The following is a 14,575-nucleotide window of genomic DNA, read 5'->3' as shown; positions in this document are numbered from 1 at the left end:
GTTGTATTGTCTTCCTTGTGCTGCTGAATCTCATTGAGAGGTTGGTAGTACAATTATGGAAGATACTTATCTTTGAGGACTTCTACATCTGAGGAGTTCTTTGGGAGACACATCGCAGAGGCTATCGCAGTCAAAATTGCAGCCCATGGGCTGGATGTGTCATGCACTGGCCAACACCAATGCCCAATTTAGCGAATGGGGAAAAAAATCTCAATATGTCACGTGATGTTGCCGTCAACATACAAGTTTGGCATCCCTGCCCTAGATCTATTATTTGTCTTTGAGCAGTTGCAATGTGATATAAAGCTTGGTGACACTAATATCTGTCCTTTATCTTTGCTGGATCAGTGCCTGATTGTTGTAAAGCACTCTGGTGTCACAAACCTCCATGGGAAGAGCTTTTCAAATGTCTAAACCTTGACATCTAAGGAACTTCATGGCTTCAAGGAGATGCTTAAAGGGTTTCTTAAGACAGCGTACCTGAAGGCAGCGTACTTGGACCAACACTCTTCATACTCTATATAAGTGACCTTTGTGATCACATTACAAGCAACTGCGTTCTCTTTGCCGATGATGCCAAACTTTTCAACACCACCGATAACACAGCTACTCTTCATAAAGACCTTGAATTTGTGTCTGAATGGTCAAACATCTGGCAACTCCAAATCTCAACTAAAAACTGCTATGTCCTACACATTGGCAAAAAGAATCAGAACACCAAACACAAGCTAAATAAACAAGATCTTGCAGACAACCCTCACTCCGTAAAAGACCTTGGAATACTCATATCAAATGAGCTAAGTGCCAAAGCCCACTGCAACAACATCGCAAAAAAGGCTTCAAGAGTTGTTAACCTAAACCTACGTAGCTTCTGTTCCGGTAATCTCACACTACTAACCAGAGCATTCAAAACTTTCTCCAGACGAATCCTTGAATAAAGCTCATCTGTCTGGAATCCGCATCACATTTTGGACATAAACACTCTAGAAAATGTCCAGAGATACTTTACTAGAAGAGGCCTCCACTCTCAACAAAATACCCTATGCAACTAGACTTACAATCCTATGTTTAGAAAGCCTAGAACTATGTCATCTTAAAATGTCCTAAGCACAGCCCATAAAATCATCTGCTACAATGTCCTTCCTGTCAACGACTACTTTAGCTTCAACCACAACAACACACAAGCACACAACAGATACAAACTTAAAGTAAACCATTCTAAACTCGACTGCAGGAAATACGACTTTAGTAACCGAGTAGTTGATGCATAGAACTCACTACCAGACTCTGTAGTATCATCGCCTACCCCCCCCCCAAACTTTACCATTAGATTATTCACTGTTGATCTCTCCCGATTCCTAAGAGGTCAGTAAGTGCACCAGAGTCCCTTCCGTCCCCTGTCCTAATGTTTCTCTTTTACTAGTCTCATGTATACAAATATCTTTGTATACCACCAATACATATATGACAAAACAAACAAACAAATAAATAAAAATAAATAAAATGGGTTTTATATCTCAGTTCTATTGGGTCTGGCTCAATACACTCTGGGGGAATGATGAGCAGGAGGATTATGTAAGAGATTTTTGTGAAACATTTTCTATAGAGATTGAGTTCCAAGTCCTTCAAGTAAGAAATGCCACAAGACTCAATACTCTCTCCCCACTCCTATTCAAAGTGCACATGAAATCTCTGGATGGGATAATCTGCCAACATGAGTTTAGGTTTTTACAATTGTATACATGACCAAATAAATGATGGTGTTAAAGTGCTGCCAGGTAACTGATGGCTGCCAGGTTCTGGAATGGGAGGAACAGGTTGAGACTCAATCCCAGCAAGATGGAGTGATTTGGGGTTCAAAGGTTCTATTCCAAAGAGGTTTCATTGTTTATTCAGAATGGACTAGCACTACACAAGATGCAATTGGTTTACAATTTGGAATCTCTGCACCTCACAGCTCCTAGTTTAAAAGCAGCTGGCAGCTGTAATCAAGAATATTTTTCCCCAGTTCCATCAATTTTTTTACAGTTTAATTTTTTTAAAAAAAAGTTTATTGAATATTAACAATTAAAAAGGGGGGGAAAGGAAGGGGAGAAGAACAAACAAAAAAGGAGCATACATAACAAGAAAATAACACAAGTAAATATTGTACATATTATACTGTAAAATCAACACATTTCTTTTGCCATGGTAGCAGAAGTATATATATATTTAAATTATTAGAAAGAGAGGATAGGGATAGGTATAAGGATGAAAGGAACGATGGGGAAAGGGAAAAAAGGTAAGATGTCTGCAACATAGCAGACACTTTAGGAATATACGACTACAACGTTTAAAAAATTAACTAATACAAAAATTGAAGAGAGGAAAAGAATATAAAATTATAAAAGAATAAAAAAGATTAAAGAAAGAAATTCATCAATACATTGATTGCAGTCATGATTTATTGCAGTCATCTCTATGAGCTATATTCAAACTGTATGCTCAATATTGCAAATCACTGAATACTTGGAGCCTTATGTTTATCTTTCTGATGCTGAACAGTCAGACTTTTGCCCAGAGGGGCTTTTTAAAAGGGAACTGGATTTTCTTTGCTTTTTGCTTTAAAAACGTTTTGCTTCTCATTCAAGAAATAGATGTAGAAAGCTGTTACAGGTAAGGAAGTCTATAAAGTCTATAAACATTATATCCATTCTAGAAACTATGTTTGTATAGCTGTTACCAAAAAGCATATTATTGTTAAAAAGTGTCTTCTATTGAGGATAATAGAGTTGTGTTTCATATTGTGCTAATTGGCTATAGTGCTAATTGGCTATAGTATAGATTTTCTATAAAAGCTCTCAGACAGACACTCAAGAATCTGGAAGACTTCCAATGTGCCACCATATCCCACAATCCTAATTAATTTTGTTCAATTTTTTATTTTTACTTTTATTGTTTCATGTACCTACCAGAATGAATAATTTTTTTAAAACAAGTTTTTTTTATTTTTCTCCACATTTTATCAGTTATCACATTACAACATATATTCCATTAACATATCAAATAATATAAACATATCTAAACAATCCTTAACTGAATTTAAATTCAAATCATATTATTGACAATCAGTCTGTTTCTCTTCTCTCTCTTCATTTCCTTCTCTCTCCCTCTCAACTACATTCTGACACCTTTTCTCCCCCTTTCTAACTTCTCCTTCTTCCTCCTCTCCTCCTCTTCTTCTCCTGTCAATCTACTTCCCTTCTTCCCCTCTTCTTATCCTTCCCTTAATGGTATACCATATTTTTCGGAGTATAAAATGCACTGGAGTATAAGACACAGCTTTCGGGGAGAAAAATAGGGAAAAGAATCTGCTTGCCAGGTCCTTAGTCTGGCTAGCATCCTTAGTCTGGTCAGCTTCAGCACATTATTTTATCCCCTGGTTAGGGCTTTAAAAAAAACCTTATTCAGAGAGAGTAACGATGAAAAAGATTGCAAGCCAGTAGGAGCTGGGAACATCATTAGCACCTGGAAAGAAACAGTAGAGCAATAGAAAAAAACCATGCAAAGACTTAGGGCTAGGAAAACATTCTTCTTTTCAGAGAGTAACAGTGAAAGAGCTTGCAAGATGGTAAGAACTGGGAACATTGTTAGCACCTAGTTAGGGCTGGAAAGAAACATCTGGTGCAAGTAAAGGGTTTAGAAAACATTCTTGGCAGAGAACAACAATGAAAGAGCTTAAAAGCCGGCAAAAGCTACATTCAGACTATAAGATGCACCCTAATTATCAGCCTCTCTTAGGGAGGAAAAAGGTGCATCTTATACTCCGAAAAATATGGTAATTCTATTATATTGAATATAAACAACTGGAACAGACTGATAATTTCTATTTCTACAATTACATTTTATTGTAGGTATATATCATTTTCTTAATACTGCCTCCTAAATTAGTCGTGACATCAGGATTAACCAATTTATCTCCTATTTTTTTGAATTCTTTGTCCTTAATAATATAGTCTCTATATGTATTTCCCCTCTAACCAGTCATAAATTTCCCCCCACACATTATAGTAATTTGAATCTTCCTTATCTTTAATTCTCATTGTTAATCATTTCTGCACAGTCTATTATTTTCTTCAAGATTTCTCCATCAATCAGTATCACATTTAACTTCCATTTTTGGGCATATGCTATTCAAGCATACATGTGGTGACTGCTGCTCGAATACAGAATGAATCACTGTGACCACAGTTTGTATATCTGAATTTAGATCTTTACAAAGGTAGTCCTTGCTCAATGATTACTTTATTCAGTGGCCATTCATAGTTACAACAGTGATGAAAGAGTAGTTGTATGGCCAATGCTCACATTTATGAACTTTGCAGGTAAAAGGAAATACTAAAGTAGGCTTTTGTTCAGTAGTCTGGTTAATATTTACCTACCAGATATGAATAACAAACATTTTTCTCCGTTCATACTTTCCTTTTTATTGTCAGCTCAAAGAAGGCAACTAAGAACTCCTTCCTGATCTGCAATAGAAGAAGAATATTTAAAGAAGACCCTTTCTGAGAGATTTTCCTTCCATTTGAGAATATTTCTTACTGGACTAAGAAAAGATGGCAGGTGTAAGCTCATGTATGAAATATTCCATGTTCGTCTTCAACTTTTTATTTTGGGTAAGTCTAACTTTTTGAAATGAAAAATATATAAACCAGAATGAACAATGAAATATTGGTTGCTTTAAAATGTGATATTTTATGAAGAGTTGGAGCCACCTGTTCCAATAACAGTACTGGACAAGAATTGAGATAAATACTTCATTATTTTGCAGGATTGGACAAAAAGTGGCAAGTTTGAAAACAGATACTTATCTGCTATATATCGAGAAAAGCATTAAATATAAATACTTTTTGGGACAAGTGTGTAAATATTGGAAATTGGCTGCTTTTTGAAATAACTTCTTTAGCAAAATAAAAATACAGTATATAGATTATCTGCCAACATATTTATCAACATTTAAAGCTTTATTTCTTAGTGTAGTCATGATTGTTTTCAAATTGGATGTGTGATCATATATTGAATTTCAAGAGATTACTGAGATAGTTGCACATTGCTTATTTTCCTACTATTCCTGAACCATTCCACTTTCTGTCAAATATTAAGGACAACGGACAAAGGACAACCCTCCTTGTAGCTTTTAAACCAGGGGTGGGCAATTAATTTTGCCATGGGGCCGCATGAGAAATTGGGATGGTTTTAGGACTAATATAATTAACTCAGTTCTATCCTCTTCCTTGTTTTCTTTCTCCCAAATTACTCCCCCCCCAATACAGAAACACACACAAAGAGTGCAAACCTCCCCCATTACTTATTTATTTATTTGCCCCTCTGCTCTCCTCCCCCTCCTCCCTTCACTTCCTCACTCACACTGCCCCTCCACAGCAGCCCACATCCCCACTCCCAGCTGGCCCCACCCTCACATGATCACAATAAACACTCGCTGGCCAATAACACCCAATATGGCATGAAGCCGCCCGCCTGCCTTCCTCCCTTCTGTGTCGTCCCACTGATGCCTCCCCCAGCAGCCCTCTGCCCTTGCATGCTATCCTCTGGGCTGTTGTTCCCCCCTGTCTCGGCTGCCCAGCCTGTTCCCACCACAGTTGGGCTGCTGCTGCTGCCGCTCTGAGCCTCAGCAACTGCCCCCCTCCTAACCCTGAGCCTCAGCAACTGCCCCCCTTTTCTCCAGCACCACAGAGAAGAGAGAGCCATGTGGAAGGAGGGATTGTTGCTTTCCTGCAGCAAAACGGGACTAAAAAGTGTGACCCCGATTTGTCCCACAATGGTGGGGCTCTAAGAGAGCCTTGTTGGTGGGTGCTTTTTTGTCCTGCTCATTCAAGGCGCTTGTTTCCCCCCCCCCACACACACACACACTCCATGGCTTCCTCCTCCAGAAACCGGTCACAGACAGCGGGTGGGCTGGATGTAGCCCGAAAGCTGCCCCTTGCTGGGGTCTGCTTTAAACAATGAATTACAAAGTGAGAAAAGGTGGAGATTTGGTATGAATAATTAAATCTGTTCAAACACTTGGCAGAGAGTTTACGTGATAGATATTGTTGCGAAACCCCTGTCTGCAATAACCTTTTTTATTTTAAACATATGTGAGCTTTTTGTTTTTTCAGTTTGTAAGAATATTTTTTTCTAATTTTTCAGGTTGTCCTGCAAAATGAATTTGAAAGGATAGTAAAATGCCCAAATGTTTGTTTGCTATAAATCCTGATCAATCTGAATAATTTTAGCTAAGTTCTTAAGCAGTAGCTAATTCAACTTTGAGAATTTTAAGAATAAATTGACCACTGTTCTCTGTCCAGTCTGTCTAGGTGATGGACTTCCATGATTTATCACTTTCCAAATATATTTTGCTTTTATTTCTATGTTATTGTTTCAGTCATATATTTCCAGATAAATCTGTGGTGTGAAGTAGTCCTTACTATCATTAATTAATTTTTGAGTCAACCATTTTTTAAAATAGCCAATACCATGCCAAGTTATATCATGCTGTCTTTTAAAGGGACAAAATCCATAACATGTCTGGGATTGGATGGAGGAGTAAATGGTGAAATGACTATTTTCAGCCTTGGCTGAAAACATGTCATTTGCCTAGAACTACATAATTCTCTATCTTTGTCTCTTATTTTGTCTCCTTCATACACAAACAAACAGTTATCCCTATCAAGTCTGGGAATACTTTAAGGGTCCTAAAGATAGTTTAATACTAAGAAATGACTTGTTGCTATGGCTTGCCTTCCATGCTGTAAGTCAATTTGAGGATGTAAGATGAGGTAAAAAAAAAAGAATGGGTGAAAAAAAATTGCTGATAACTTGAAGGAAAAATTAGAGACGATGGTTAGCAGATTGGTTAGCAGATTTTGAATGTTTTATCAATGTGGTTATGTGTGGGTGGATAGACTGTTACATACTAACCTATCCAGGCTTCATGCTCTGGGGAATCCACAGCAGGATACCATGGTCTTTCGAGACTGAAGGATGCTAATGCAATGTGTGGGTAGTGGGGAGAAAAAGTGAGACCTTGAAATGTGAGTCTGGAAAAAAATATAATTTTAAAGGAATTTTTTTTTTTTTAGAATTGAGGTCTCATATTTCCCTTGCATTCAATTTCTTGTATACGTTGTTGATTTTATAAATTGATGTTTTAGCATTGTTCACTTGCACTCTAACTAACATTTTGTGATTAGCTAGCTCTGTATGGCAGCAATATCACTTCCTCAAAATCTGATATATCCCACTGATTCTCAGAAATCATATTCCATTCTTAAATGATTAGTAAAATTATGTCTACAGCAGTAATGGCTTGCTACTGGTATGGTTGACACCATTGCACTGGTAGGGAAAATTGAGCTGTGCACACAGCTCCGCATCTACAGCATGCGCACATGCACGCCCGAGTGAAATTTCCCTTCTGTGCATGCGCAGGAAGCAAATCTTGTGAGGGAACTTGTGTGCGAGAGAGATTTTGGTTGTGTTTTGCTTCTGTGTATGCGCGGAAACAAAAAAGCGCATACACAGATTTTGCTTCCTGTTCATGCTCAGAATCTCACTCAGATGCACATGTGCGCAAATTGGAGATGTGGGTTTGTGTGCACAGCATATCGGTAGTGTTCTGCCAGGCTCTATGGTATGAGTCTCCCAAAAATTCAAGGGCACAAATTTCAGAAACACACACACACTTGAAAGTTCAAAAACAATGTTCTTTATCACAAAAATTCAAAAGAAACAAAGCACCCTTTTTGTATTGCAAAGAGCACTTGTCCCAAAACAACCTGGTAGTCTGTACAATCCCCTTAATAAGTCCTTAAGTACTTAGCTAGCAGCTGTGAAGGAACGTCACAGCCCTCCTTATTCCACAAAGTGAGACCCCACACTTTGCTCTGCTTTGGTTTCAAAGTCGTGAAAAATCAACAAACAAAGTCTGCAAACAGCAAGGCACAGTCCTCAAGAAACAACGATCAGATAATCTTCCACAACGGCCAAGCTAGCCCACTGCTATTTATATCAGCAGCTCTAATTGCTGGAGCCCCACCCAAACACAGGTGGCCTCTCTTATCTCCTGTAATATTTCTTCAATTGGTCTCTTCTATGCATAATTCTGCGCATGCATGGGTCTAACACTTCCTCATCCGAATCGACCGAAGATAATGGAGATTGGCTTCCTGGGCTGTGTGCCAAGCCCCCCTCTTCCAAGTCACCCCCACCTTCTTCTTCGTCCGAGGAAACTGCACTACCTGACTCTGTTGGCAATAAAACAGGCCTATGACATGTTGATGTTTCCCCTGCATCCACCTCCACATTCCTTGGGGCAGGAGCTGGGCCAGAGCCAACCACAACATGTAGCAGCAGGAGCGACAACCCCTGCCTGGTATACAGCTAGATATAAGCGTGTGTCTATCTATTCATCTTTGGGAGAATGGGAAAAATTATCATCCATCCAAATTTACCTGATCAAGTTCCAAGTAAAACTGGAGTCCATTGTGTTCTATTCAGAAGCATTAATGATCAGAGAAATTAGTCCTTAGCTTTCCCCTACCTAATCTCTTGTAACATCATGCATACAAAAAGAAACTCTGCCATTCTATAAAGTTGCTGAACAGGTTTCCAGTATTTCAAATAAAGGCAGGAAACAATTCCCTCCTCCCACTCCCGCAAGTCCTATTGTACTTAATTATAGTGGAATGTGATAGATACTGTAGTATCAATTTATTATTCAAAGAATAATCACAAATGAAGATTTCTGGATGACCTGAATGTTGAGCAATCTAACCCACTCACAGAAATTTGGGGCTCAATTATGACCATAATTGAGCCCCAAATTTTTGTTGCTAAGTGAAACATTTGTTAAGTGAATTTTGCCCATTTTACAACCTTCCTTCCCACAGTTGTTAAGTGAATCATTGCAGTTGTTAAACTCGTAACATGGTTGTTAAGTGAATCTGCTTTTTCCATTGACTTTGCTTATCAACAGCATTTAGACTTACATTCTGCTTCACAGTGCTTTACAGCCCTCTCTAAGCGGTTTACAGAGAGTCATCATATTGCCCCCAACAATCTGGTTCCTCATTTTACTGACATTGGAAGAATGGAAGGCTGAGTCAACCTTGAGACTACTGAGATTTGATCTGCCAAAATGCTGGCAAACGGTGATCAGCAGAAGTAGCTTGCAGTACTGCACTCTAACCACTGCACCACTGAGGCAAAGTTGTAAAATCAGAAAGTTGTAAAAAGTGATCATATGAACCATAAATTTGAGTCAGTTCCAAAGCATCTGAATTTTGATCACGTGATCATGGTGATCCTACAACGGTTGTAAGTGTGAAAAATGGTCATAAGTCACTTTTTTCAGTGCCATTGTAACTTCAAACAGTCAATAAATGAACTATTGTAAGTCGAGGACTATCTGTAATGTCTTTTGACATTCAGATGGAAAGGGATAAAGCTGTGGACCTTTCTCCAGTATTTAAAAATGTACTTTAAAAAAATATAAAACACAATACAGTATTGAGATAAAAAAGCAACCAGCAAAAGAATTCACAGAGTTTCCCACATGTTGTCAAGATGGCAACATGATCTTTTTATGTGTGTCTCATGTGATAGCATTTTTTTCAAAAACAAAATTATATTTTAAATGAGAAATGGGTTTTTGTCCAAGACAGTACTTGGGAAATTAGATTTTTTAAAATTAATAGAATCAATTTGTATATTGGGTGTTTGGGATTGTTAATGTATATTAAAATGGGATTAAATAATTTAATTACAGGGATCTGCATCAAGTAGTGGCTTTCTTATTTTCAGGATACTGATTTTTTTTCTCCCTTTAACTAGATAATTGGATGTATTATTCTGGGAATCTCTATATGGATGCGTGTCAGCAAAAATATTCAAGAGGTAAATATGCTTTTATCAATAATAATTAGAGGTGTCAACACATATTACAGTTGCATATTCCTAGCAAGTCACAGAAAAATAAAGTGGATGAAAACGAATTTAATTCTCTAGCAGTCACCCTTTACTCTTCTTTGGAAGTCAAAATCAATTTCAAGTTATAAATAAATAATTACTTTATTTAAATGTAAAAAATATTTTCCTACTTTAAGCCATACTTAAAATATACAATGGTGAAGAGAAAGCCATTTCAAAAAGCCTCTAAAAAGAAAATTATAAAAAGTTAAATATAAAAATTTAACACTGAACAGACTGAAATACGTTACTGGTCTATTACTGAAATCCCAGATTCACTAGGTTTGCAGAAGGAAAAATAAATATCAGAAACAATAAAGATTTCAATATCACACACATAAAAGTAAATCAAGCATCTAATTCAGAGGTCTTCAAACTTGGCAACTTTAAGACTTGTGGACTTTAATACAGAATTCTCCAGCCAGCTATGATTATGATTCTTGACAAACATATATTTTCTTTTATGTACACTTTTCTTTTATGTACACTATGTACGATGACAAATTAGTCACACTTGACTAATTTTTTTATTTAAAAAAAGAGAAAAAAGGAAGAGAGAGAAAGAGAGAACAAGAGAGAGAGAGAAAGAGAGAGAGAGAGAGAGAGCGCAACAGAGAGCAAGATAGAAAGAAATAGAGAGGGAGAGAGAAAGTGAGAAAAAGACAGAGAGAGTAAGAGGGGGAGAGAAAGAGAGATAATAAGAGAGAGAGTGAGTAAGAGAGAGAGAAAGCAAGAGAGAGAGGGACAGAGAGAAGGAAAGAAAGAAAGAAAGAAAGAGAGAGATAGCAAGAGAGAGAACAAGAGAGAGAAAGCAAGAGAGAGAGAAAGCAAGCAAGAGAGAAGGGGACAGAGAGAAACAAAGAGAGAGAGAGAAAGAGAGATAGCAAGAGAGAGAGAGAACAAGAGAGAAAGGAAGCAAGAGAGAGAGAAAGAAAGGGACAGAGAGAAAGAGAGAGAGAAAGAGGCAGAGATATATAGAGAGAGAAAGGAAGAGGGAGAGATAGAAAGAGCATGAGTGCAAGAGAGAAAGAAAACAAGAGAGAGAGAGAGAGAAAGCGAGTGGGAGAGAGAAGAAGGAAGAGAGAGAGAGAGAAAGAGAAAACTCGGCAAGGAGTTGGGGACTTGCTCCACTTTGCTGCCTCCTCCTCCCCGAGGATGGTGTTAAGAAAACCGCAGGATTTTTTTTTATAGTCCGGCCCTCCAACAGTCTAAGGGACAGTGAACTGGCCCCCTGTGTAAAAGGTTTGGGGACCCTGGATTTATATCTTTGTTTGTAGCTATTCTGTAAAAACAGGTTGGCCTCACAATAACTTCATTGAGAAATGAAAGAGGCGGGGGGGGGGCAGATCCGGCGGACTGACAATGTCCATCCATGGGGGGGCACCGACCAGGGGCTGCCGAAAGGCAAGCGGCCTAGCGGTGCACCCTGCCGCCACGCTTCTTGCCGTCTGTGTGTGGGGACGCCAATGCCAAACGCGGTCCGTCCAGGCAGGGCAGGCACAGGCAGCCCTAGGAGAGAAAGAGGGAGGGAGAGAAAGGAAAGAGAGAGAAAAGGAGGGAGAGAAAGATGGAACAAAGGAGGAAGAGAAACAAAGAAATAGTGAGAGATAGAAAGGATAGAGAGAAAGAGGGAGAGAAAGGGAGGAAGGGAAAGAGAAAGAGGGAATGAAGGAGGGAGAGAAAGAAAGAAAGATATATAAAGGATAGAGAGAAAGAGGGAGGGAGAGAAAGGAAAGAGAGAGAAAAGGAGGGAGAGAAAGAGGGAATGAAGGAGGAAGAGAAACAAAGAAAGAGTGAGAGATATAAAGAATAGAAAGAAAGGGAGGGAAAGAAATGGAAGGAGGGAAAGAGAAAGAGGGAATGAAGGAGGGAGAGAAAGAGAGATATAAAGGATAGAGAGAAAGGGAGGGAGGGAGAGAAAGGAAAGAGAGAGAAAAGGAGGGAGAGAAAGAGGGAATGATGGAGGGAGAAATAAAGAGTGAGAGATAGAAAGGATAGAGAGAAAGATGAAGGGAGAGAAAGAAAAGAGAAAGGGAGGGAGAGAAAGGAAAGAAATGAGAGAAGAAGGAGAGAGAAAAGAGGGGGAGCGAATTATGGATGTCAGAACTCGCGTAAGCGTGATAGTGTGCGCCCACACTTTTTTATCTATCTATCTATCTATCTATCTATCTATCTATCTATCTATCTATCTATCTATCTATCTCTCTACTTCTATGCCGCCCAGTCCCGAAGGGACTGCTGCTCAGACACTATACTTTTCTGCCCACACTGGAAAAAAAATTAGAGGGAACACTGCCCCTGCCCCCAGTTTACTCCTAGATTTTCCAGTTAAGAAAGTCTATAAGTTACCAGTTTAATTTAAAGTTTTAAATGTAAAAATGGGAACTCAATATAATATTGAGTGAAGGCATGAAAAGCGTTCTTCAAGTATTTTATTCATGTGTTCAGGACTAAAATACCAATAATTACCGTATATCTTAAAATCTTTTTGTGAAACAGTTTACAATATTGGTGTCAGCTATACAAATTAATTTTAATCCAAATTCAATTAACGTATGGGCAATTGTTGCAACTCTATACCAGCAACGTACTAATACCACTCAATTTTTCTCCTATATTTAAAACATTTTTAAAAAATCATCTCTTCTAGTCCAGCTTGACTTCTGCTGCCTTCATTAACACATCCATGTAGTTTATAAAAGAGATTTGTGTGAGTTTTCTCAATTTGTTAATCTACTCTGCAGTCCTAGAATATCCTGGTTTGTTTTATCAACTAAGTGCTGCTATACCTGTTTTAGGTTTTTAAGGATCAAATAAATTAATAATCTGCCTCCTATTTTTTTCCCTTTGGCATAAGGGCATTAACTAACAAACACCTGTTAGATTGCTGCTCTTAGTATAGTGAGTTTATATGTTTGCCATGTAACATGATTCAATAGCAACCAGGAGATTATGCTGGACCAACAAATGACTTATACCCTGGCAATAACTGGAAAAATGACTTTTTTATTTGAGTTACTCACATTGAAATGCCCTTTCTGGGAATTTTCATCTCCTAACGACCACACACCGATTGATTTTCTTCATAATGATGTATTTCTAATGTTCTTTCAGGTGATTAGGAATGAAAAATTCCTAATACATAATGATTGATCAATTAATCAATCCTAGAAATACTTGTGCATACCTTGTGTACACCTTTAATCTGATCAGGCAAAATGTGTTATGGTTCATTCAAGCTGGTTTGAGTGTGTGTGTTTTTTTACTTGTACTATTGGTTTAATTTGATTTTGCTTTCATTAGTTATTTGTATATATGAACTTATTTTTATTACTTTTTAATTATAAGATATGAGTTTGTTTGCCATCCAGGAAACAGACAATGAAAATGCAGGCTATGAGTAATACCTCAATATTCACTATTCTGTTCTAATCTGGGAATTTATAATCTGCTGTATTGTCTAAAATCTAGGCAATCCCACTTCTGCAAAACTCATTTCAGGTACCGAAACAATCCACTGCCTTCTCTGGAATTCCAGCACTAGAGCAATGTCCTTGGGTGCTGAACAATCAGAATGAAATGCCATGACTGAGGGTATTGCCTTACGGCAAAGTAGTTTACTGATGATATGATTTATGTCTATGAATAACAGGGAGCTATTCATTTGCTCCCAGTTTCCTTTTTATATTGTAACTATTTCACTGATTGTATCTGAAATTTTGTATTTCTTTTTTTACAGGAATTCAAAACAGACTCAAGCTTGCTTTCTGCTGTTAATCTCCTCATTGCTGTGGGCTCAATCATTATGGTGCTTGGGTTTCTAGGTTGCTGTGGTGCCATGAAGGAGAGCCAGTGCATGCTTCTCCTGGTAGAGTTTAAATTTCTGCAGTTTTTTTCAATTTCTGGGCAGTTTTCTTTGCCAATATGTTCAAAGCAATAGCCTGCTTGTATTTAGCTTGTTAGACAATAAATGATCTTTAGTGCAAGTTTTAGTTAGATATTTTTTCTCAAGCAAGAATAAGGAGAATGTCCCTTGTACACAAGAGTGTAAATACATTGTGGTGTATTATCTGTCTGTCTGTCTCTCTATTTATTTGTTAGATTTATAAGCTGCCCTTCTTGCGGACTTAGGTAAAAATAGAATATAGTTACAAAGACAAGGTAAAAATAGAATACAATTAAACATTAGAAAAATATATCAACCCCATTTTATCTAACTTACAATTTTCTATGTGGAAAGATATACATTTAAGGAGATTTTAGTAATAGTACTATTTTTAAATTTAAGGATTATTTAGTAATAGTAATGCAGCTTTAGGGAATTATTTGTTTAGCAGAATAATGGCTTTCAGGAAAAAGCTGTTCTTGTGTCTACTTATCTTGGTGTGTAGTGCTCTACAGCCGTTGTTTTGAGGGTAGGAGTTGAGATAATTTATGTTCAGGATGTGAGTGGTCAGTAAATATTTTCATGGCCCTCTTTTTGACTCATGCAGTATTACCGTTAGATTGACCTTTCCCGATTCCTGGTACCCTTGCACCAGACAGAATCTTGCCTTGCCTCCACGAT

General features: G+C 37.8%; 1 protein-coding gene across 4 annotated transcripts in view; it reads left to right on the top strand.

Annotated features, from left to right (window-relative positions):
- Nucleotides 1-14,575, top strand: part of TSPAN8 (tetraspanin 8) — a 50,968-nt gene that overhangs the window by 24,614 nt on the left and 11,779 nt on the right. For 3 of the 4 annotated variants that reach the window (XM_070755696.1, XM_070755694.1, XM_070755695.1), the window contains 3 exons: nucleotides 4,476-4,655; nucleotides 9,874-9,936; nucleotides 13,748-13,876. In XM_070755696.1, the coding sequence (XP_070611797.1) occupies nucleotides 4,596-4,655; nucleotides 9,874-9,936; nucleotides 13,748-13,876 (252 nt within the window). In that variant the 5' untranslated portion in view covers nucleotides 4,476-4,595. Of the gene's footprint in view, nucleotides 1-4,293; nucleotides 4,365-4,475; nucleotides 4,656-9,873; nucleotides 9,937-13,747; nucleotides 13,877-14,575 lie in introns of those variants that run through there. The other variant, XM_070755697.1, reaches the window with a different exon arrangement.

This window comes from Erythrolamprus reginae, chromosome 6, assembly GCF_031021105.1.
Source record: "Erythrolamprus reginae isolate rEryReg1 chromosome 6, rEryReg1.hap1, whole genome shotgun sequence".
Classification (NCBI taxonomy): Eukaryota; Metazoa; Chordata; class Lepidosauria; order Squamata; family Dipsadidae; genus Erythrolamprus; species Erythrolamprus reginae.
The sequence above is the reverse complement of the archived record's forward strand: the minus strand, read 5'-3'. Positions and strand labels throughout refer to the sequence as shown.